This window comes from Drosophila grimshawi, unplaced genomic scaffold (genome assembly GCF_018153295.1).
Source record: "Drosophila grimshawi isolate 15287-2541.00 unplaced genomic scaffold, ASM1815329v1 contig_1377, whole genome shotgun sequence".
Taxonomy (NCBI): domain Eukaryota; kingdom Metazoa; phylum Arthropoda; class Insecta; order Diptera; family Drosophilidae; genus Drosophila; species Drosophila grimshawi.
Genome location: NW_025062900.1, coordinates 15891505 through 15908095, shown reverse-complemented (window position 1 = coordinate 15908095; position 16591 = coordinate 15891505). Strand labels below are relative to the sequence as shown.

Sequence of the window (16591 nt, the reverse complement as noted above, 5' to 3'; positions counted from 1 at the left end):
ATTAACAAGAAATGGAACAGACGCCTGCTGTATAAAATTAGCAACAACTTGGTTTTAGTTCCGTTTTTATTCATTTTAAACAGCAAACTGATTCAATTTGTAGCTTTTGCAATGATTTTTCCATTTGTAATAACAAAAAAAACAGGGATTAAAATTATTGATGTAAAAGTTTGCCAGACAATACGAGACATCTGCCTTTTTATATTCTTTCAATACTAGCTAAAATTTGCATATTACTTGAATTTCGGTCAACATAAATGCATGCAAATGAATTCAATGCAACTTGAAGGTCAACAATAGCAAGACCATCATAAAAGTATGCCAATTTTAATTCCTTGTATTTATTTGTGTGCCAAACATTTTATTTATCCAGTATTTGGTCCACCCAAAAGTATGCAGTGTAATTTTCGACAAGATGCTGTGCTGATTCTGTTCAATGAGTTTCAAAGAAATGAACTCTCAAAATTCATTTCGAATGGAGTTTCAAACATTTATTTACATACATAGTTGAGTTACTATAAGAATATATTACGACTTTATTTTATTTATGTAATTGAAAATGTATACTGACGATGAGCTTGTTGTTTATTCGCTGCAACAAAATCAGCAGCTGGTTGACTTAATCTTCCCTTAAAGTCCATTTGCTGAGCCAAACTGAGAGCGAGAGCCAATAAACTCCATGTTTATAAATGAATGCTGATGGAAATCTACCCGCACAGTTAATAATTCTTAGAAGATCTCGGCTAGCCAAAAGTTCATCTCAGCTTAGTGAATATTTGAATCTTACTTGTTGTTTAAATGAGCACACAGCTAAACTGAAATTAATTACATTCCATCACGTGGATAGTTTTATTAAATGTTAACATGCTTGATCTTTTTGTTTTGCTTCTTACGCATTAATAAAAATATATATGTAGATGTTATGCATAAATATGTATGTAAATCATCAGTTGCCCAAAGATGCCGACTTGCGGCGCATCAATTTATAATCCTCTCTCATTAAGCTTACAAGGTTTCAATTTTTTAATTAAAATGAATAAAAAAAGGAGCAACAAAAACATATATATATATATATATTTATAACAAACTAATGGTCTGCATTAACGTTAATAATACGAGCGTTAAATTTGAAATCGATGCACATTTTGCTTTGTAAAGTGAACACAACTATGGAATATTTGGAAAACAATAATAATTTAACCAAATGCCCAAAATCAAAAGAGGCAAATGAAGAAAGTACACATAAAAGAAAGGTGCATTTTTAGTTATAGCATAAACCAATTAATTTTATGATAAACAAGCGTACGTCACGAATTGTTTGTAAACAATTAAAATGTGTGGACCCCAAAACTCTGATTTGCGTGTGTGTTGGTGTATATCTTGTGTGTGATTGTGTTTTAAAAGGACTTATTTAGCTTAAGATGTTGCTGCTGGTTGCTAGTCACTTGACTGTTGATCTTTCTGTAAATTGTGTGTGTGCTGATTGATTTCGTTTACTGCGCTGGCGCCGGCTGCGGCTGTGGAGCGAAACGCTTCACAAATCCAATGCCACCACGAATGATCTTGGCAATGACGGGCGGGGAGCGGGCAGCCAGCAGCTCAAAGGCCAGGCCCAGCTCGGCAAATGCGTTACGCGGATAGGGATTGCGACGCGAGCTGTACCTCATGACCAGATAGTGATAGTAGATGATGGGCGTCATCAGACCAGCGTGAGCCCTGTTATTAAAAAAAAAAAAGGGTAATAGATTAGCTAGGGATATAAATATACATATATAGCACACTACTCACATAAAGGTCAACACAATTGTGTAGGGCATAATAAAGATCTCGCAGAAGGCGGTGGCCTTCAGTATGTTAGCCGCCTGGAACTCCACAATCGAAATTATGAAACGTGCGCCCCACCAAGAGTTCTGACCAATCAGCTAAAAGAGATCAATAAATAAATTAGCAACTGAAAGATAAGATCTGTGACTCAGCTGAACTTACATCCAACAGCTTGAGCGAGTAGCTGGACGCATGCAGCACGGAGTAGAGCACGATTGGGATGAGTACCAGCAACGTTGGCCGAATGCTAAAGAACATCAGCGAGTACATCATATAATGACAGGAGTCTTCGGCAAACAGACGCGCCAGAAATTCGCGACTAAACGAGAACGCAGGCACGCGCTGATGCAAACGCAGCGCCGAAATTGCCGCATTCGCCAGCAGCACCTTGCTAAAGGCGCTCTGCTGTGATCTGCAAGAAATGATGATAAGCAAGGGAGGGTAAGTATCTCAATTAAAACAGCTCAACTGATAGGTAACTGGGCCTAGAATAGGCCAGTAGTTGCTAGCTGATGATATGATATTTAGCAGTTTATATATCAAACATTTTAAGAAAGTTAAAATTTCGCAATTTTCAGAAAACGTTCAAAATTTGGAACTATTTTTCATAAATAAAGTGTGGCTTTTTTTAAGAGACCTAAGAGCTAACAGAATATGATATATATATATATAAAAAAAGAAAACAAAACTGTTTTTTCTTTTGTCTGTATGATAAATCCTAAAATTTAAATTTACATCGCCGATATTTATAAAACGATTTGGTGGCTGGCTGGAAATCTTTTACTCCCCCGTTTTAGTAGTGGTTTTATATACACACATCTCTCTTTAGGTACACATCTCTGTAATACAATTCAAGTATTGTCTACTTAGGGGTTTAGGCCTGTCCTAGAAATTTTGTCTTTCAGTGTCTTTCAAAGTGGGATTACAGAATATGCTGCTTCTGTTCTAGTAATAATTATTTGAACCAAAAATGTTTGTTTAGATATACAGATATATATGTATATATACTTACATTAATATGGGCAACACATAGCTGATGGTAAAGAAGATGACGAGGAGGCGTAGCGCCCAAAGCGCCGAGTCGATGCGATTTGTTTGGAAATGCTGCAGCAGCTTTGCCGGTGCATTTTGTGTTGTCTGCTGTGGTTGTTCCTGTTGCTGCTGTTGTTCTCGTTGTTGCTGCTGCTGCTGCTGTTGTTGTTTTTGTGATGTGCCGCTTGAGGCATTTGGCTGTGCATCGCCCTGGGCGCTGTCGAAGCTCGACTGCTCATTTGTCGTACTCATGCTTGCAGTTGTCTTGGTGTTCCTTCAGTTTTCTGCTGATATTCTTAGCCTGCAAGTTAGTTATCAAAAAAAAATGAAGACCATTAGACATTTGCACCTTATCAGTTGGAATTACAAACAAAAGCTTATCAATGCCTCGCTAATCGTTGCCCTGATAAACTTAAAGCGCCTCGCCACAATTATGGCCCATAAAACTGGTGGACGCAATATAACAACAAGAAAAAGAGTACAGGAATTTACAAAAATAAATAAAGAACATATCACAAAAAATAATTACGAAAGCAACAGAAAATTTTTGAAATTTCTCGCCTAGTAAAAGTTTTCTTTTTCAAGTTTCGCTGTCAGCTTCTAAACCTGCTAGCCAATTTCGAAATTGCTTTGTTATTTTCTACCTTAATAGTTGAGTTTCAGTGCTCTTTTACTACTATAGCTTTGCTTTACTTAAAAAAAAATTAATACTATTTAAAGTACAACAAACTAAAGCAAGTAAAATTTAGAAAACTAACACACAGTTGTGATAGGGTTTTAAAATGGCACGCGCTGTTAATTGTAATTTATATAGACATTATAAATATATCGTAAAAACACACAAAAACCAGTTGAATGGAAAGTTGGAAGCACACACACATCCACACACACTTAATGTCGAAGGCGTGTTCAGAGTTGTCAAATCGGCGTAAATTTTGGAGTCTCTGGCTTGCAAATGTGATGTAAATGCGGACAAGCTGACTGCAATTATAGTCGAGTTTTGCGCAGGCTAAATAAACCAAACAAAACAATTAAATGCCACTTATTGTTTATATAAACACACGATCGCTTCTCTAAAGCTTTACCTAACGATCTCAACTTTCATACGAGCTGCATGCACTAAAAAAATAGTTTTCTAGTTTTCACTATTAATTACGAGAGCTGAGCTTGAATGTTCGTTGAAATTAGAAATGAAGTTAACGAGGCACAGCAATGAAATGAGCTTTTCACGAAATCCGAACACACACTAAAAGCAATTAAAAGATTTTATACGTCAATTTTACAGCTAAACTTCCAGTGAATAACAAAAACGGACTAAGGAGAAGATGCCGAGACGGTTCGTCTGTCACTGACGAAGCCGTAACCACAATGTGCACGTCGTTACGACATACTCGTACACCCGTCAAAACACAATCGCACACACACACACACACCTGTATGTATTGATGTAAGAGTACGTGTTGGTCGAACAGGTGGCAGACACTCAATAGAGACAGAGATAGAGGGGGACGGAGAGAGAATAGAGTGCGAATGCGGTGAGCGAGTGCAAAGCAAAGTGCGACGGCGTAACATGAACAGAAAACGAAGCTTGAACACGCGGAAAAAGTGTTGTAATAATAATTCAATGTTGTCATTATCGCTGTTTTCAAGCCAAACTTGAATACTTGTTGATATTGATCAAATAAAATAGGAGCGGGCAAGGGAAATGATGTGTTTGCCTAAAATGTGTTTGGCTCTATGGCGTACTATTATTTTTAAAAGTATTTTTTTTTTTAATTACTATTAAATGTACAAGCTAAATTTGTAGCCCCATCGAATATGTCTATTATTTCTTAAATTATTAATTTTAATTACTCCAGCATTTACAAGCTAACCACATAACTCCCACTATTATGTTATTCATTTAACAACAGAAAAACAAATAAAAAGAGAAGTTGAATATACATAATTTAGTAAATATATCAAATTGAGTGACTCCTCAAAAGACACTTATTTCACTTAAGGAAATTATATTTAGCTTAATACTTTTTCTACAAATACAAATTTGAATTGGTGGTCAGACACTGGCAACACTGGCAGATAAATGCACACAGGTGATAGATTGAAAACGTTTGTCTAATAGCAGGGACAGCAGTGGGTCATTAGGGGCCCATCATTTCGTATGCAAATTGAAGGGCAGCAGACAATTATTGATTTTCAGGTCCTTCGATTAAAGTGGGTCAAGTTGGGCGCTGGAATTTGACCACGACTATCAAGCAATAATTGATACTTAATATCGAATCGAACTGATCAATTATTTGTGGTTTAAATTGAGCTGAACATTGTGAAATCGAAATATGCGAATATGCGTTCAAAAAAAGAGTGACGTCACATGTGGGACCACGAGGAACACGTCAGCTGCACAATTGAGAACAAGGTGCGCGCTTTTATTTATTGTGTGTGTGACATCTGATTCTGATTGACATCGTTGAACTCTTTAGACCTGAAGTACGCACGAAACACAAACGCATGTCTGTAAATGTGTATATGCAAAATAAATATTTAATTACACAACTATAGGCGCATAGAGCGTGTATTCCATTATATTTCATTTAAGCATCAAGAAAACCAGACCCTCGAATTGCTTGTTTCCGCTTTTTTGGGGCAACACGTAGCAACAGCGTACGAGGAGCCGGTTAAGCAATGACGACGCGACGACGACCTGCATATTTTGTGCCTCTGTTCCCATAAATAAATGCACTTATATATGTACAGCAATTTATGCACATCATAGGGAAATTAGGTTATTAACCATTGCGGGCGCACTTTTTTCTTTTTTATTTATTAATTTGGAACCCTCTTCCAACCACACACTAATACTACCAACGTTTGAGGAAATTAAGTAAACGAAAAAGCGCGAACGGGGAAGCTGACAAATAATTTAGAACTAACACGCAAACTTAATTTCAAAATAACGCAGACTTACCCGAAAAATGTAGCTAACGCGCAGCGTTCTTTTACAGAGCGAAATTAAATTAAAAAATATAAATGTGTCGACACAAAGTTGCGATTGAATGACTGCCGATAAATAATTGTATGCAATACTGGAATGCTTATCGATATTTAACTATCTGGCAGCACTCCGGTCAGTGTGTACATACCAATTAAAAGTGGGGGAGTGCAGCAACAGGCCAACCAACCGCATTTAACAAATAAATTAATGGCACAAAGTTTTGGTAAATTATAGCCATGGACAACAACGATGAGACAACATTACCTGCCGACACATTAGCCATACTTAATGAATTCTTAGCTGAACGCTCACAGCGTGAGCATGCCGAGGAGCAGCGCCAAATTAATAAAACCGGGAAGGATGCACATTTCGAGGAGGATTGGGTAAGTACATTTATTAAACAACTTGTGTATTTAATATAATTATTGGGCATCTTATTTCAGCAACTCAGCCAATTTTGGTACAGTGAGCAGACGAAACGTACAATTGGCAATGCAGTGGAAAAAATTCTGGCTGAACAAAGCAACGACGACTTTCGCATAGCTTTGTTATCCTGTCCTTCGCTGTACGCAACAATTAAGAATTTACACGACAAAGGTAAAAGCTAAAAATTGGTATAAATCAATGTTTTGCTTGAGAACAATCTCACTTTCAGTCAACATATTTGAGTACGACCAACGGTTTGCTGCCTACGGCAATGATTTTGTGCATTATGATTTTAATGCCATCGACAGCAGTTCGGAATATCTCAAAGACCATCACAAATGCTTTGATTTAATAATTGCGGATCCACCCTTTCTCTCCGAGGAGTGCATGTCCAAGATGTCAAGGATAGTAATCAGTCTACAGCGCAGCAGCAAGTCCAAGCTTGTATTTTGTTCCGGCGAAGTCGTCGAGCCTTGGCTGGTCGCCAGTTTGCCCGTGCATAGGTGCAGATTTCGACCAGAGCATGAGCGGAATTTGGGCAACGAGTTCGTTAGTTATGCAAACTTTAATTTTGACCATTATATTGACAAATAAATAGCTCGAGTTTGATTGTGTTATGTTATGACTGAATTTGAATGAATGTTGAATTATTTCGCTGTTGCATCGGCGTCCTTGCGTTGCTGTACCAGCTCACGCAAGCCATCCTCTTGGTCCTTAAGCGACTTTTGCAGGAATTCCTTCTTCTTTTCGAGCAGCTCGATGGCCTTATCACACTTCTCCTGTTTGCCCTTCAGCTCGTCCCGCATGTTCTGCACATCGGTCAGCAGGAACATGCGCCCCACAGACAGGTAGACCCTGGAGTTAATTATAGAAATAATAAATCTGATTAAAGTTTCTCATCGTTGAACTCACCTGGTATCATCCGTTAAATTGCTGGTGCCCTTTTCGGTTAGCGTATATTTGTGTTTGCCCGTCTTCACCATGTCGCATTTCATGTCAATCATGTTGATCTTTTTCGTCGTTTCCAATTTGTTAATTTGCATTTCAGTGAAGGCCTGTTTGAGATTTGAGATTTGGGGTTGGGTTAGGAACAAACAGCAAAACAGATGAGTGTGTTTTTTCTTGCACACGCGCTGCCAAACCGGCAGTCGACTGGTTGCAGTCTTAATCACGTACCTTCTTCAATTCTAAATCCATTTGTGCCATTTTGTGTGTGTCTGCTTTGGGCTGTTATTTATTTCGATTTTTAACTATTTGTCTTATGGACTAATTCCACAAAAGTTTAAACACCTGCGTTTTACTCGAGAATTATTTGTAGATAGCCAAGTGAATTGTGGCGGTCGGTCGATTGAATGTAATAATATATCAATATATTGTCAATGCACCGCTAATTTATTTTAACAAATTCAAATTTTAGCAATACATATTGAAATTACTTTTTAAGTACTTTTAAAGCTACAAAATAAGTTCATTAACAGAATCAGCAGGAAGTATTTTTATTTATAAAATAATTTTTGTGCATTGCATACTTTTTCGCATTTAGTGCAATTGCCAACAGCTGTTTTCAATACGATATTTTCCACGAGTTGTCATGTCCACACAGCCAAGAAAAATATTAGTATAGCAGAGCCGTGTATATTTTTAAATTAATGTCTGAAAATTATCGCATTAGCGTCTTAAGTGGCTAAATATATATGTACATATGTTAGCTGTAGCTTAAGCAATGTCCATAATTGGACAAAACACACGTGTTGCCTGCATCAAAATATCGAACGACTTCGATTGGCATCTAATGGAAAACAACAAAATTGCGTGCGAAGCAAAACATCAGCCCCCCACCGAAATTGACATTGGAATTGTGAAGATAGAAAAGGACACGATTCCAGAATTTAATATCGCCGAGAAGATGGAGTTGCACTGGGAGGAGACACACCAAAAGGAGCATCAGACTAAAACGTGAGCCATTTCTGTGCTGCACTCTAGAATTGACCTAATTGAATCCAACATTTTCTTATGTTTACAGAATTCACAGAGGTAAGGAATTATATATTTGCGAATCCGATGATAAGGAACTGCCAAGTGCAAATATAAATCGATATACACATTGGATTTACGATTTTGTAATAGCAGTTAATTTTCGAGCTTTTTTTGTAGTATTTATTTTTGCTGAGTTTTCTAAGCAATTCCAGAAACAAATTTCATTTATATTTGATTCATTATTACAGGTCAAAGAATGGTAAACTGGCGGGAAGCAGAAGTAAATTATCTGATTGATTTGATCAAAAGCCATTCCTATGTTTGGGATACTTCAGTGCCTGACTTTAAAAAGAAACATTTGAAAGCCCATTTTTGGTATCTGGCTGCCGACAAAATAAATGGAGCCCTAAAACCACGGACTCCATTTACTCGAAGTATGTTTAATATTTTTTATGATTTTTATATGCTTTTATTGTATTCATTAAAATACTATGTTTTTCATGTCAGATGATTGCTTTAAGAAATGGAACAATTTACGAACATATTTCCAAGCGGATCTCAAATCCGTTAAGACCAAAAATAACGGTAGCCTTTCCGACGCAGAGGACCATTTGGCTGGAGGCTGGAAATACAGTTCAAGAATGAGTTTTTTGCTAGGTTGCCGGCCGCCGCAACCAACGTTCAACCATATTGATCATTCTGTAAATATTCTAACAGTATTCGCCTGAGCTCAACTTTATTTATAATTAAATGTATATTTGATTTAAAGGTTTTTGAAACGTCGGCCAGCTTATCAGATTCAAATGGAGAAATGGAATCTGAAATGGGATCCGGCGAACCTTGTGTAGTGCTCGAACCGCTAGCTCAAGATACTCAGGATAATGAGTTTAATCGATCGAATGAGAATTTTGACGATGTGCTCGAATCCATACCGGAAAGACCGCAGGCCAAACGTAAAAGAAAGCCAACAGAAATGACTGAAAACGCATTGCTCCACAAATTGTCGGGCGTTACGTCAAACCAAACGAGTAGGAAACAGGAACCGCCATCTAATTGCTACAGCAGATATGTTGGTCAGTGCTTAGATAGGCTGGATCCGGATCTTAACTTGGAGGCAAGAGAAAAAATATGCGAAATCTTATTTAGATATGAAAGAGTACAATTGGAGCGACAATAGACTGAATACAATTATTTTGTTTGCATCAAAATATGTGTAACTAGAATTTAAGTAGTCATTAAACATAAAGTTAAACATAATGCTCCCTCACAAATTGAGAACTAGATTCAGTTAGGCTTAGGATTGACCATTGAATTGAAAGCCAACTATTGATTCATTCTCTGTAATTTACAATATGTCATTCATTCGTAGTTCTCCAAGCTCCTTTAAAGGGAATTATAGTAATATTATTGATAGCTATATAAAAAATAACGAGATATATCTTATGAGTAGTTTATATAACTAGTATATATAACATTTTAATCTGTTAAAAGATTTGGTTTTTTATCAACAAAAAATCGAACTATTTTATCAAATAGTCACCATAACAACTTTCTTCCATTCTTCCATCACTTAATGTAGATTTCGTTTGTTTTGATTGCTTGTAAGGTTCTTAGAATTGTTTGAAAATCGCGTTTTCAAAAACATAATACAAAATACTCATTTCAAATAATTTGCATTTTAAGTTTAGTACTGATTGAGATTGGGAATCAACAAAGCGATTAATTTAAGGAGCGTTTACTGTACGAATTATACAAAAGTCATTAAATATAAATTAAAACTAGAATAAATTGTTTCAGTTTTACATAAATGAAAAATGTTCTTTTGTCGAATATGGGCTGGAGGCACTTTAGACTAACTATATGAGATTAACCTACTTTACGGACAAGAATTGCCGGCCCAGAGAAGCCGGCAAAGTGCTTGACAGCCGAACCACTGAGCTGACATCAGCCGTAGTCGCATTCATTTGCCTGGAAACATGGAAAGGTGGCACAACAAACTCGCTGTTGTTACTGGCGCCAGTGGCGGCATTGGAGCCGCTTGTGCCCGAGCCATGATTGGTGCGGGATTGCGCGTGGTGGGCCTGGCACGTCGCGAGGCCAAATTGAAGGAGCTACGCGAGAGTCTGCCGAGTGAATTGCGGCACAACTTTATACCACGATGCTGCGATGTCACCAAGGAGGAGCAGGTGCAGAGCTCATTCGATTGGATCGAACGTGAGTTGGAGGGCGCCGATGTACTCCTCAATAATGCGGGCATCACACGGGAAACCGAGCTGGTTACGCCCGGCAATACGGCAAAGCTGCGCGAAGTAATCGATACGAATATTATGGGCGTCATTTGGTGCACCCGAGCAGCATTCAACAATATGAAGAAGCGCGATGTTGAGGGTCATGTGCTGATCATTAACAGCATTGCCGGCCAGCAGGTGTTGAACTTTATAGATGTGTTGCCCTCGTTCAACATTTATCCGGCCACCAAGTTTGCCATTACGGCCATAACTGAGACGTATCGCCAGGAATTTCAGCTGCATAAGAGCAAGGTGCGTGTCACGGGCATTTGCCCGGGCGCAGTCAATACGAATATCTTTCCCGAAGAGATACACTTCTATGTCAAGGACATGGCCAGACTGGACCCCTCGAACATTGCCGATGCTGTGCTCTATGCACTAAGCACACCGCCACATGTTCAGGTAAACCACATTGCCATCAATTCTCAATTGTCTCAAATGTAAATTGAACGCTTTGCAGATACACGAGATAACCATAAAGCCGATGGGCGAGATATTTTAGGTCTTCACGTGGAATTTGGTTTATGCAGTGCAGAAATGTAGAAGAAATATATATACAGCAACAACGAGTGCGACATGTAATCAACTGTTTGCCTACTTTGATTTCTTTGGCTCAGCAGGTGATGGTGCAGCTGTTGCAGTTAACTTCAGAGCGGATAGTCGATCACGGAGCGCCTTTTCGTTGAGGGTGTGCATGCAGAGGAACTGGCCGTTGAGGAACAGCACGGGTATATCGTAGCGAAAGAGTCGCAGATAGCGCACATTCTCCTTGCGATCGATGAACACCTTCTTCAGCTCAAATTCACCGGCAAAGTTCTGATCCAGCTGCGCAAGCAACTCATCACACAGCGGACACGGCTCTTTCGTATAGAGTGTCAGTTGGGGCAAATTCTTCGACGGATTGGTTGCGGGCATGCTGTAGAAGGTGGAGAGAGATCATTATGACAAAATGAGTAAACATTTGCTTGAAGCTACTTGCATTTTCTCCAACACCATCAGCACGCATCGTCCATCGCCCGACTCCATAATGACACAGCCCAAGCTGCCGGCGGGCAGGGCATGGACTGTGTGCGTCAGCACATGGCTGGCAGTGCTCTGCTTGACATCGTGCGTGCGCACATGCTTCACATTCAGCTCGGCCAGCATGTTCAGATGTTGCTCGGGCGCATCATTCACGACCAGCTGCCAGTTGTGCACATCGTTCAGCTGAATTGGCTGTTTGTTGCTCAGCCGATAGATTGCCTGTTTATTGTCATTCACTATAAAGAATTCCCGCACCACCGCCAGCGGTTGCAATTGCAAGCGTTCTGCTGTTTCCATGGTGGTCAGTGCCAGTGCTGCAGCGCCTGGACACTCCTCCGGCGCATCCGAACCATCCTTCGCAGTATTTGCTGTTGCCTTGGGTTTTCTGCTGGGCCGCATTCTGGCGGTGATCAATTCACTGGGCATTGAGTCTTTCACCTGCTGTTTAATATGCGCACGCGTATCGCCCAATATGATGCAACCATCTGCGTTTTGCTGCAAGCATTCCAGAGACATTTGCAGCCCGCTCACCGAACACGCCTTGTTTTGGATTGCATGCGTCTGGCAGCTCTTCAGTCCCAGATTCTGGACGACGCTGCTGAGCGAATCGCTATCCACAATATCGCTGGAGGTGCACACAAAAAGCTTCTTGAACTCCTCCCGTGGCACAGCGGTGCGCTTGACCAGCTCATCGATGATCAGGCCGGCCAACTGATCCTCCGTCTGGGCATACTCGAAGGAGTTGGGCGTTCGCACCGCGGCTGCGATGACAACTGCATTCTGGCTTGGCTTGGGGCTGTAGTTGCGCACCAATTGCCTGATACTAAAGTTAAGTTTAGTTTTAGTTGCACTTCTTCTAGTGCTATTAATAATGCTTATTGGAACGCACCTTTTCAGGCATTGCGGCCGAAATATTGCTGACATTTTTTTTTGTTTTTTTTTTGGCAGAACAGCTGTTACTGTTATTGTTATTGTCGTGTGTTGTGCTACTTATTGTCATTTCGAATTTTCGATTTCGATAACACACACACACACAACGATCCGATCAGCTGTGACATTTCGCTCATGGCAGCTGTCAAATCAGCTGATTTGCTCCGAAAATAACAGCAACAAATACATTTACGGAGCGAAACGGAGAAAGTTATTTTCAATTTATAACGATAAATTGGGCAACAACAAGCCACACACAATAGAGGCCAAGCAGCGCAACAAAACCAGTTATTACGTTCAACTCGCTAGTAATATTTAACACTACTCCGCGATTAACAGTTGTAGTTTCAATAAACTAGACTACGGCAAACAATTGAAATACAAATGGAATTGACCTTCAAAAAGGCACGATTGGTAACTAATGCAAACACAGCTGCAGATCCAGATGCAGATGCTGCTGCTGCCGCTGCTGCTGCTGATGTAAGTGAAGATTACAGCGATGATACCGTGGATGAGCCAGAGATGGGCTGGTGGGCACTGCCAGAGCCTGCCCTCTTGCAGATCTTTGCACAGCTGAGCGTCTATGATCTGCTCCAGGCGGGACTCAGCTGCCGGCGTTGGAATGCCATTTGCAACGATGATTTGCTGTGGCGCGACAAGTTCCAGGAACACTTTCGTGCCTCGCCAAGCATACCGCTCAAGCCGGGCGCGAGCAGCTGGCGTTCCGAATATCAGCGGCTCAGCACAAAAATTCCATTTGTGCAGGCCCAGCGTCTGGAGCCGAGCGACGGTAGCAATGAGGGCCACACACATCAGGTGCTGCACGTGAGCTTTGCCCACAACGGCGAAATGTTTGCCACCTGCTCCAAGGATGGCTATGTGATCATCTGGAACGCACAACACCCATGTACTGGTGAGCATCGCCTTTGCCTTTACTAATCCTCCAAATCATTGGCTTTCACTGAGCATCTCATTATTCAACTATTTCCAAGGCTTGGTAGGCATTATCAGCAGAACATCTGTCAAGGGAGTGCCGAAGGTTACAGCCCCTTGCAGACCAGACCAGCAGCCACCTGATTAAATACGAATTTCATTGTAAATTTAAAAGATCCACAGTTTTTTCTTATGGGCGCTAGATGATCTTATTGAATTCATTATTGGTTTATTGATGAGCTAGATTCAATTCAATCGGCACCTTTTTGATTACGTGTTTATATGTCATATAAGCAAGCAAGTTTTCATCCTTATCCGATTGTTCCAATGGCAGACATATGTTATAGTTTTCGAATCCCAGCAGAAAGTCAGCTTTCTAACTTTTCAGTTTTGGACCAATTCAATTATCACAAACCGAATTTGAATGATACATTTTCGCATTTATGCTTTCAGAAAAATATGCGCACAACATGAAGCAGTTTAGCTGGAAATACACACAGTATTCCCAGTTTAATCAGACGGACACGCTGCTCCTGGTCTCCGGAGTGCACTTTGGTTCGCCTCAGAGCACTTCCGGTGAGATCGCTGTCTTCTTTCTGGGTGCAACGGAATCTCATCTGCGGTGCCGAGTCGTCAATCGTCCGTATGACATCTTTGGCACCTGGTTCAGTGATCAGTATCTGATATCGGGTGATCTGCATTGGCTGGCGCATTTGGTGAGCACCTCGGTGCTGTGGCTGAACAAGGCCAATCAGGAGGCGGACTCGGAGCATGTGCCCATCATGAGTCAGCTGTACAAGTTCTACAATCGCAACGCGAGCTCTGTGCGCGCCCTAATGATGGCAAGATGTCCGTGGCTGGATGACTCCAATGATCCGTTGGCACGCCCGCAGCCAGAAGAAGCCGCTGCTCCCGCAGACTGCGATGAGCAACCCTCGACGTCTGCCGGTGCGCTGGCCGTTGCCAGTGGCAATCCTCTGTCGCATGCAGCCAGTTTGAGACGAACGCGCAGCGCTACGCCGGAGGATAACTATTTGCCGGACATCAGTGAACACAGCCAGGTGCGGAGATCGCGGGCACGACCCGGTCACACAACGGATGCGACCATCCACTATCTGGAGGAGTACAGGCGGGCGGCTGTCACGGCCACGGAGGACGATGAGATGGACACCGAGGAGGAGTACGAGTCGTGCGAGGAATACGATGAGATGGAGAACAATGTGCCCAAGTATCTGATCTTTTCGACCGGCTCGAAAACATTTACACCCCATCAGATTGGCTTCAAGCGCATTCGTAACGTGTATTTTCCCAAGAAACTGGATCCGGGTCCGACGCTCAAGGAGCGAATTGCGGCCAAGCGTGCCGCCGAGCAACAGCAGCAGCAGACGCCGCACAACGATCCCGATTGGTGGGATTATGAGTCCGTCAAGGATCGCTTCGATCAGGTGGACAAGGTGATCGATCTGCATGGACATATCATTGGCATGGCACTCAGTCCGGATCATCGCTATCTCTATGTGAACACACGCCCGTGGCCCAAGAACTACAACATCACCAATCCGCTGGAACCGCCGCCAATTGCCCAGGAGATCGACATCCACGTGATCGATCTGATGACGCTCAAGCGAGTGGGCAACATGCTTCGTGCCCACAAAGCCTATACGCCTAGCACCGATTGTTTCTTCATTTTCCTAGACGTGTGCGACGAATATGTGGCCAGCGGTGCTGAGGATCAGCATGCATATCTGTGGGATCGCTACTATGGCATCAGTTTGGCCAAGTTCAAGCACTCGGATGTAGTCAATAGTGTTGCCTTCAATCCGAAAGACTCCCAGATGCTGGTCACAACCAGTGATGATTACACCATTAAGGTAAATTGCCAGCATCTCTTTGACCTGATCTGATCTGACCTGATCTTGTATATCTTATATATAGGTTTGGCGCTCCCGTGCCCAGGCCACGGCGTACAACATCCCACTGAATGTCAGCGAATCGTTTGAGCTAAAGCCAAAAAATTAATTAACAACAGAAACTGCCTGAAGAAAGAAATTGCATCGATTTGAATTTGTTACATAAAAAACAATTCTTTAATATTTTGTTTCTTTTTTTGCAGATGTCTATGAAAGTGTACTATAGAAATCTTTATGTTTAACAAACGAATAATACATATATTAGAAGCTGTAATTTGAAATTGTTTTGTTTCACGAAATTGCGTCGACTTCACTTTGTTACTTAAAAAACAATTCTTTTATATTTAGTTTTTACAGGTGTCTATGAAATCATTGTTGAAAAAACAGTATATAATAAATATATTGGAATCTGTAATTTGCAATTGTTTTTTGTTTTTCTGTAGGAAACAAAAATTTTGAGAAATGATTTAAATGATCATTTTAGTAAATAGTCTGTATAAACTGCCTCTTTTGGTGTTAGCAAATTGTTCTACTTTTTTGTTGTTTTTGTTTGTTAATATTCAATTAAATGTAAAAAGGTTTCGCCTCAAGATGATTTACTTTGTGTTTGGGGTTTGTGACTATAGCGATGGCTGCACTGTCGTCTCTACTTCTCTGACTGCGGCTGCTGTTGGATTCGCTGTTGTGCCTTGAATCGGTTTCGATTGCGCCTCAGCGGATGTGGAAGGCTGTTCGTTAGGGTGACATGAATCATTGTTATTGGCCGCTGGCTTCTTCTTGTTCTTCTTGCGCTTTTCGGGATGGCCAAAGCAATGCTCGCATTCGTCATCATCTTCTGAGGAGCTCTCGCCAAAGGCCAAGGGTTTCTTGTATATGCAACAACCTAAACCCACACACACACTCAACTATTGCAGTCAATGTAATCATTAATAATGATTTCAACACTTACATTTGGATTTCATGCGATTCATGTGCTCATTGTCGATGATACCATCCTGGAAGACGACCCGGCGTTTGTCTCGCGGCTGTTCGAGGCGCAGCACCAAGGTGGGCGCTTCCGCCTGTTGGCCGCCATCTGGTTCGTCCACAGTTTCTGTTTTTGATATATCGGACGTATTACTTGACGACATGTGAGCCATTTTCAATTGGCAAAATAAACAAACAAAGCAGCTATAAAAACAACGTAGATCAGCTGCAGCTTTTCGTAGTGTGGCCAAATTTGTTTTCTTAACGGTTGTCGATAACCGATGAAAATG

The 16591-nt window shown here is 41.0% G+C and overlaps 8 protein-coding genes across 13 annotated transcripts; 4 read left to right on the top strand and 4 right to left on the bottom strand.

The window, feature by feature from the left end:
* Window positions 1-1232: 1232 nt before the first annotated feature.
* On the bottom strand, window positions 1233-5933 carry LOC6562697 (Krueppel homolog 2). Of its 5 annotated transcripts, none has more exons than XM_001987970.2 (5): window positions 5822-5933; window positions 2837-3157; window positions 1987-2236; window positions 1789-1922; window positions 1233-1716 (listed from the first exon to the last, which is right to left on the bottom strand). In XM_001987970.2, the coding sequence occupies exons 2-5, from the start codon at window positions 3106-3108 to the stop codon at window positions 1494-1496; spliced, it is 879 nt and encodes a 292-aa protein (XP_001988006.1). In that variant the 5' UTR covers window positions 3109-3157; window positions 5822-5933; the 3' UTR covers window positions 1233-1493. The 5 variants fall into 5 exon arrangements, with proteins under 5 accessions (XP_001988006.1, XP_032591902.1, XP_032591901.1 ...); XM_032736011.1 differs by lacking the exon at window positions 5822-5933 and adding an exon at window positions 5406-5784; XM_032736010.2 differs by lacking the exon at window positions 5822-5933 and adding an exon at window positions 4140-4224.
* A 62-nt stretch (window positions 5934-5995) lies between these two features.
* Window positions 5996-6904, top strand: LOC6562698 (protein-lysine N-methyltransferase CG9154). Its single transcript, XM_001987971.2, has 3 exons — window positions 5996-6231; window positions 6292-6445; window positions 6504-6904. Exons 1-3 carry the CDS (start codon window positions 6085-6087, stop codon window positions 6866-6868), a joined length of 666 nt encoding a protein of 221 aa, XP_001988007.1. The 5' UTR covers window positions 5996-6084; the 3' UTR covers window positions 6869-6904.
* LOC6562476 (prefoldin subunit 1) lies at window positions 6821-7607 on the bottom strand. Its single transcript, XM_001987972.2, has 3 exons — window positions 7451-7607; window positions 7187-7329; window positions 6821-7129 (listed from the first exon to the last, which is right to left on the bottom strand). Exons 1-3 carry the CDS (start codon window positions 7478-7480, stop codon window positions 6922-6924), a joined length of 381 nt encoding a protein of 126 aa, XP_001988008.1. The 5' UTR covers window positions 7481-7607; the 3' UTR covers window positions 6821-6921.
* Window positions 7608-7965: 358 nt separating this feature from the next.
* On the top strand, window positions 7966-9712 carry LOC116805239. The gene is made up of 5 exons (XM_032735852.2): window positions 7966-8230; window positions 8298-8308; window positions 8500-8685; window positions 8759-8952; window positions 9021-9712. Exons 1-5 carry the CDS (start codon window positions 7998-8000, stop codon window positions 9426-9428), a joined length of 1032 nt encoding a protein of 343 aa, XP_032591743.1. The 5' UTR covers window positions 7966-7997; the 3' UTR covers window positions 9429-9712.
* Window positions 9713-10218: 506 nt separating this feature from the next.
* On the top strand, window positions 10219-11121 carry LOC6562501 (farnesol dehydrogenase). Its single transcript, XM_001987973.2, has 2 exons — window positions 10219-10941; window positions 11000-11121. The coding sequence occupies exons 1-2, from the start codon at window positions 10228-10230 to the stop codon at window positions 11039-11041; spliced, it is 756 nt and encodes a 251-aa protein (XP_001988009.1). The 5' UTR covers window positions 10219-10227; the 3' UTR covers window positions 11042-11121.
* Window positions 11036-12688, bottom strand: LOC6562502. Of its 2 annotated transcripts, XM_001987974.2 has the most exons (3): window positions 12452-12536; window positions 11519-12385; window positions 11036-11455 (listed from the first exon to the last, which is right to left on the bottom strand). In XM_001987974.2, exons 1-3 carry the CDS (start codon window positions 12484-12486, stop codon window positions 11134-11136), a joined length of 1224 nt encoding a protein of 407 aa, XP_001988010.1. In that variant the 5' UTR covers window positions 12487-12536; the 3' UTR covers window positions 11036-11133. The 2 variants fall into 2 exon arrangements, with proteins under 2 accessions (XP_001988010.1, XP_032591742.1); XM_032735851.2 differs by having other exon boundaries at window positions 11519-12688.
* A 106-nt stretch (window positions 12689-12794) lies between these two features.
* Window positions 12795-15609, top strand: LOC6561548 (F-box/WD repeat-containing protein 5). The gene is made up of 3 exons (XM_001987975.3): window positions 12795-13405; window positions 13879-15296; window positions 15361-15609. Exons 1-3 carry the CDS (start codon window positions 12877-12879, stop codon window positions 15442-15444), a joined length of 2031 nt encoding a protein of 676 aa, XP_001988011.1. The 5' UTR covers window positions 12795-12876; the 3' UTR covers window positions 15445-15609.
* Window positions 15490-16540, bottom strand: LOC6561549 (uncharacterized protein ZK945.8). Its single transcript, XM_001987976.2, has 2 exons — window positions 16285-16540; window positions 15490-16218 (listed from the first exon to the last, which is right to left on the bottom strand). The coding sequence occupies exons 1-2, from the start codon at window positions 16472-16474 to the stop codon at window positions 15956-15958; spliced, it is 453 nt and encodes a 150-aa protein (XP_001988012.1). The 5' UTR covers window positions 16475-16540; the 3' UTR covers window positions 15490-15955.
* Between the last annotated feature and the right edge of the window lie 51 nt (window positions 16541-16591).

Bases quoted from the DNA above. Each gene is read 5' to 3' on its own strand.
- LOC6562502 (XM_032735851.2), bottom strand. From the start codon at position 12,486: ATGTCAGCAATATTTCGGCCGCAATGCCTGAAAAGGTGCGTTCCAATA. The intron at 11,456-11,518 runs GCAAGTAGCTTC...CACCTTCTACAG, and splicing joins CTGATGGTGTTGGAGAAAAT to CATGCCCGCAACCAATCCGT.
- LOC6562698 (XM_001987971.2), top strand. From the start codon at position 6,085: ATGGACAACAACGATGAGACAACATTACCTGCCGACACATTAGCCATA. The intron at 6,232-6,291 runs GTAAGTACATTT...ATCTTATTTCAG, and splicing joins CACATTTCGAGGAGGATTGG to CAACTCAGCCAATTTTGGTA. The intron at 6,446-6,503 runs GTAAAAGCTAAA...TCTCACTTTCAG, and splicing joins TAAGAATTTACACGACAAAG to TCAACATATTTGAGTACGAC.
- LOC6562697 (XM_001987970.2), bottom strand. From the start codon at position 3,108: ATGAGTACGACAAATGAGCAGTCGAGCTTCGACAGCGCCCAGGGCGAT. The intron at 2,237-2,836 runs GTAAGTATATAT...CATTTCTTGCAG, and splicing joins TATGTGTTGCCCATATTAAT to ATCACAGCAGAGCGCCTTTA. The intron at 1,717-1,788 runs GTGAGTAGTGTG...TTTTAATAACAG, and splicing joins ACAATTGTGTTGACCTTTAT to GGCTCACGCTGGTCTGATGA.
- LOC6561548 (XM_001987975.3), top strand. From the start codon at position 12,877: ATGGAATTGACCTTCAAAAAGGCACGATTGGTAACTAATGCAAACACA. The intron at 13,406-13,878 runs GTGAGCATCGCC...TTATGCTTTCAG, and splicing joins CGCACAACACCCATGTACTG to AAAAATATGCGCACAACATG. The intron at 15,297-15,360 runs GTAAATTGCCAG...TCTTATATATAG, and splicing joins GTGATGATTACACCATTAAG to GTTTGGCGCTCCCGTGCCCA.
- LOC6562476 (XM_001987972.2), bottom strand. From the start codon at position 7,480: ATGGCACAAATGGATTTAGAATTGAAGAAG. The intron at 7,330-7,450 runs GTACGTGATTAA...AATCTCAAACAG, and splicing joins TGGATTTAGAATTGAAGAAG to GCCTTCACTGAAATGCAAAT. The intron at 7,130-7,186 runs GTGAGTTCAACG...AATTAACTCCAG, and splicing joins AATTTAACGGATGATACCAG to GGTCTACCTGTCTGTGGGGC.
- LOC116805239 (XM_032735852.2), top strand. From the start codon at position 7,998: ATGTCCATAATTGGACAAAACACACGTGTTGCCTGCATCAAAATATCG. The intron at 8,686-8,758 runs GTATGTTTAATA...TTTTCATGTCAG, and splicing joins ACGGACTCCATTTACTCGAA to ATGATTGCTTTAAGAAATGG. The intron at 8,953-9,020 runs GTAAATATTCTA...TTTGATTTAAAG, and splicing joins TCAACCATATTGATCATTCT to GTTTTTGAAACGTCGGCCAG.
- LOC6561549 (XM_001987976.2), bottom strand. From the start codon at position 16,474: ATGGCTCACATGTCGTCAAGTAATACGTCCGATATATCAAAAACAGAA. The intron at 16,219-16,284 runs GTAAGTGTTGAA...GTGTGGGTTTAG, and splicing joins GAATCGCATGAAATCCAAAT to GTTGTTGCATATACAAGAAA.
- LOC6562501 (XM_001987973.2), top strand. From the start codon at position 10,228: ATGGAAAGGTGGCACAACAAACTCGCTGTTGTTACTGGCGCCAGTGGC. The intron at 10,942-10,999 runs GTAAACCACATT...AACGCTTTGCAG, and splicing joins GCACACCGCCACATGTTCAG to ATACACGAGATAACCATAAA.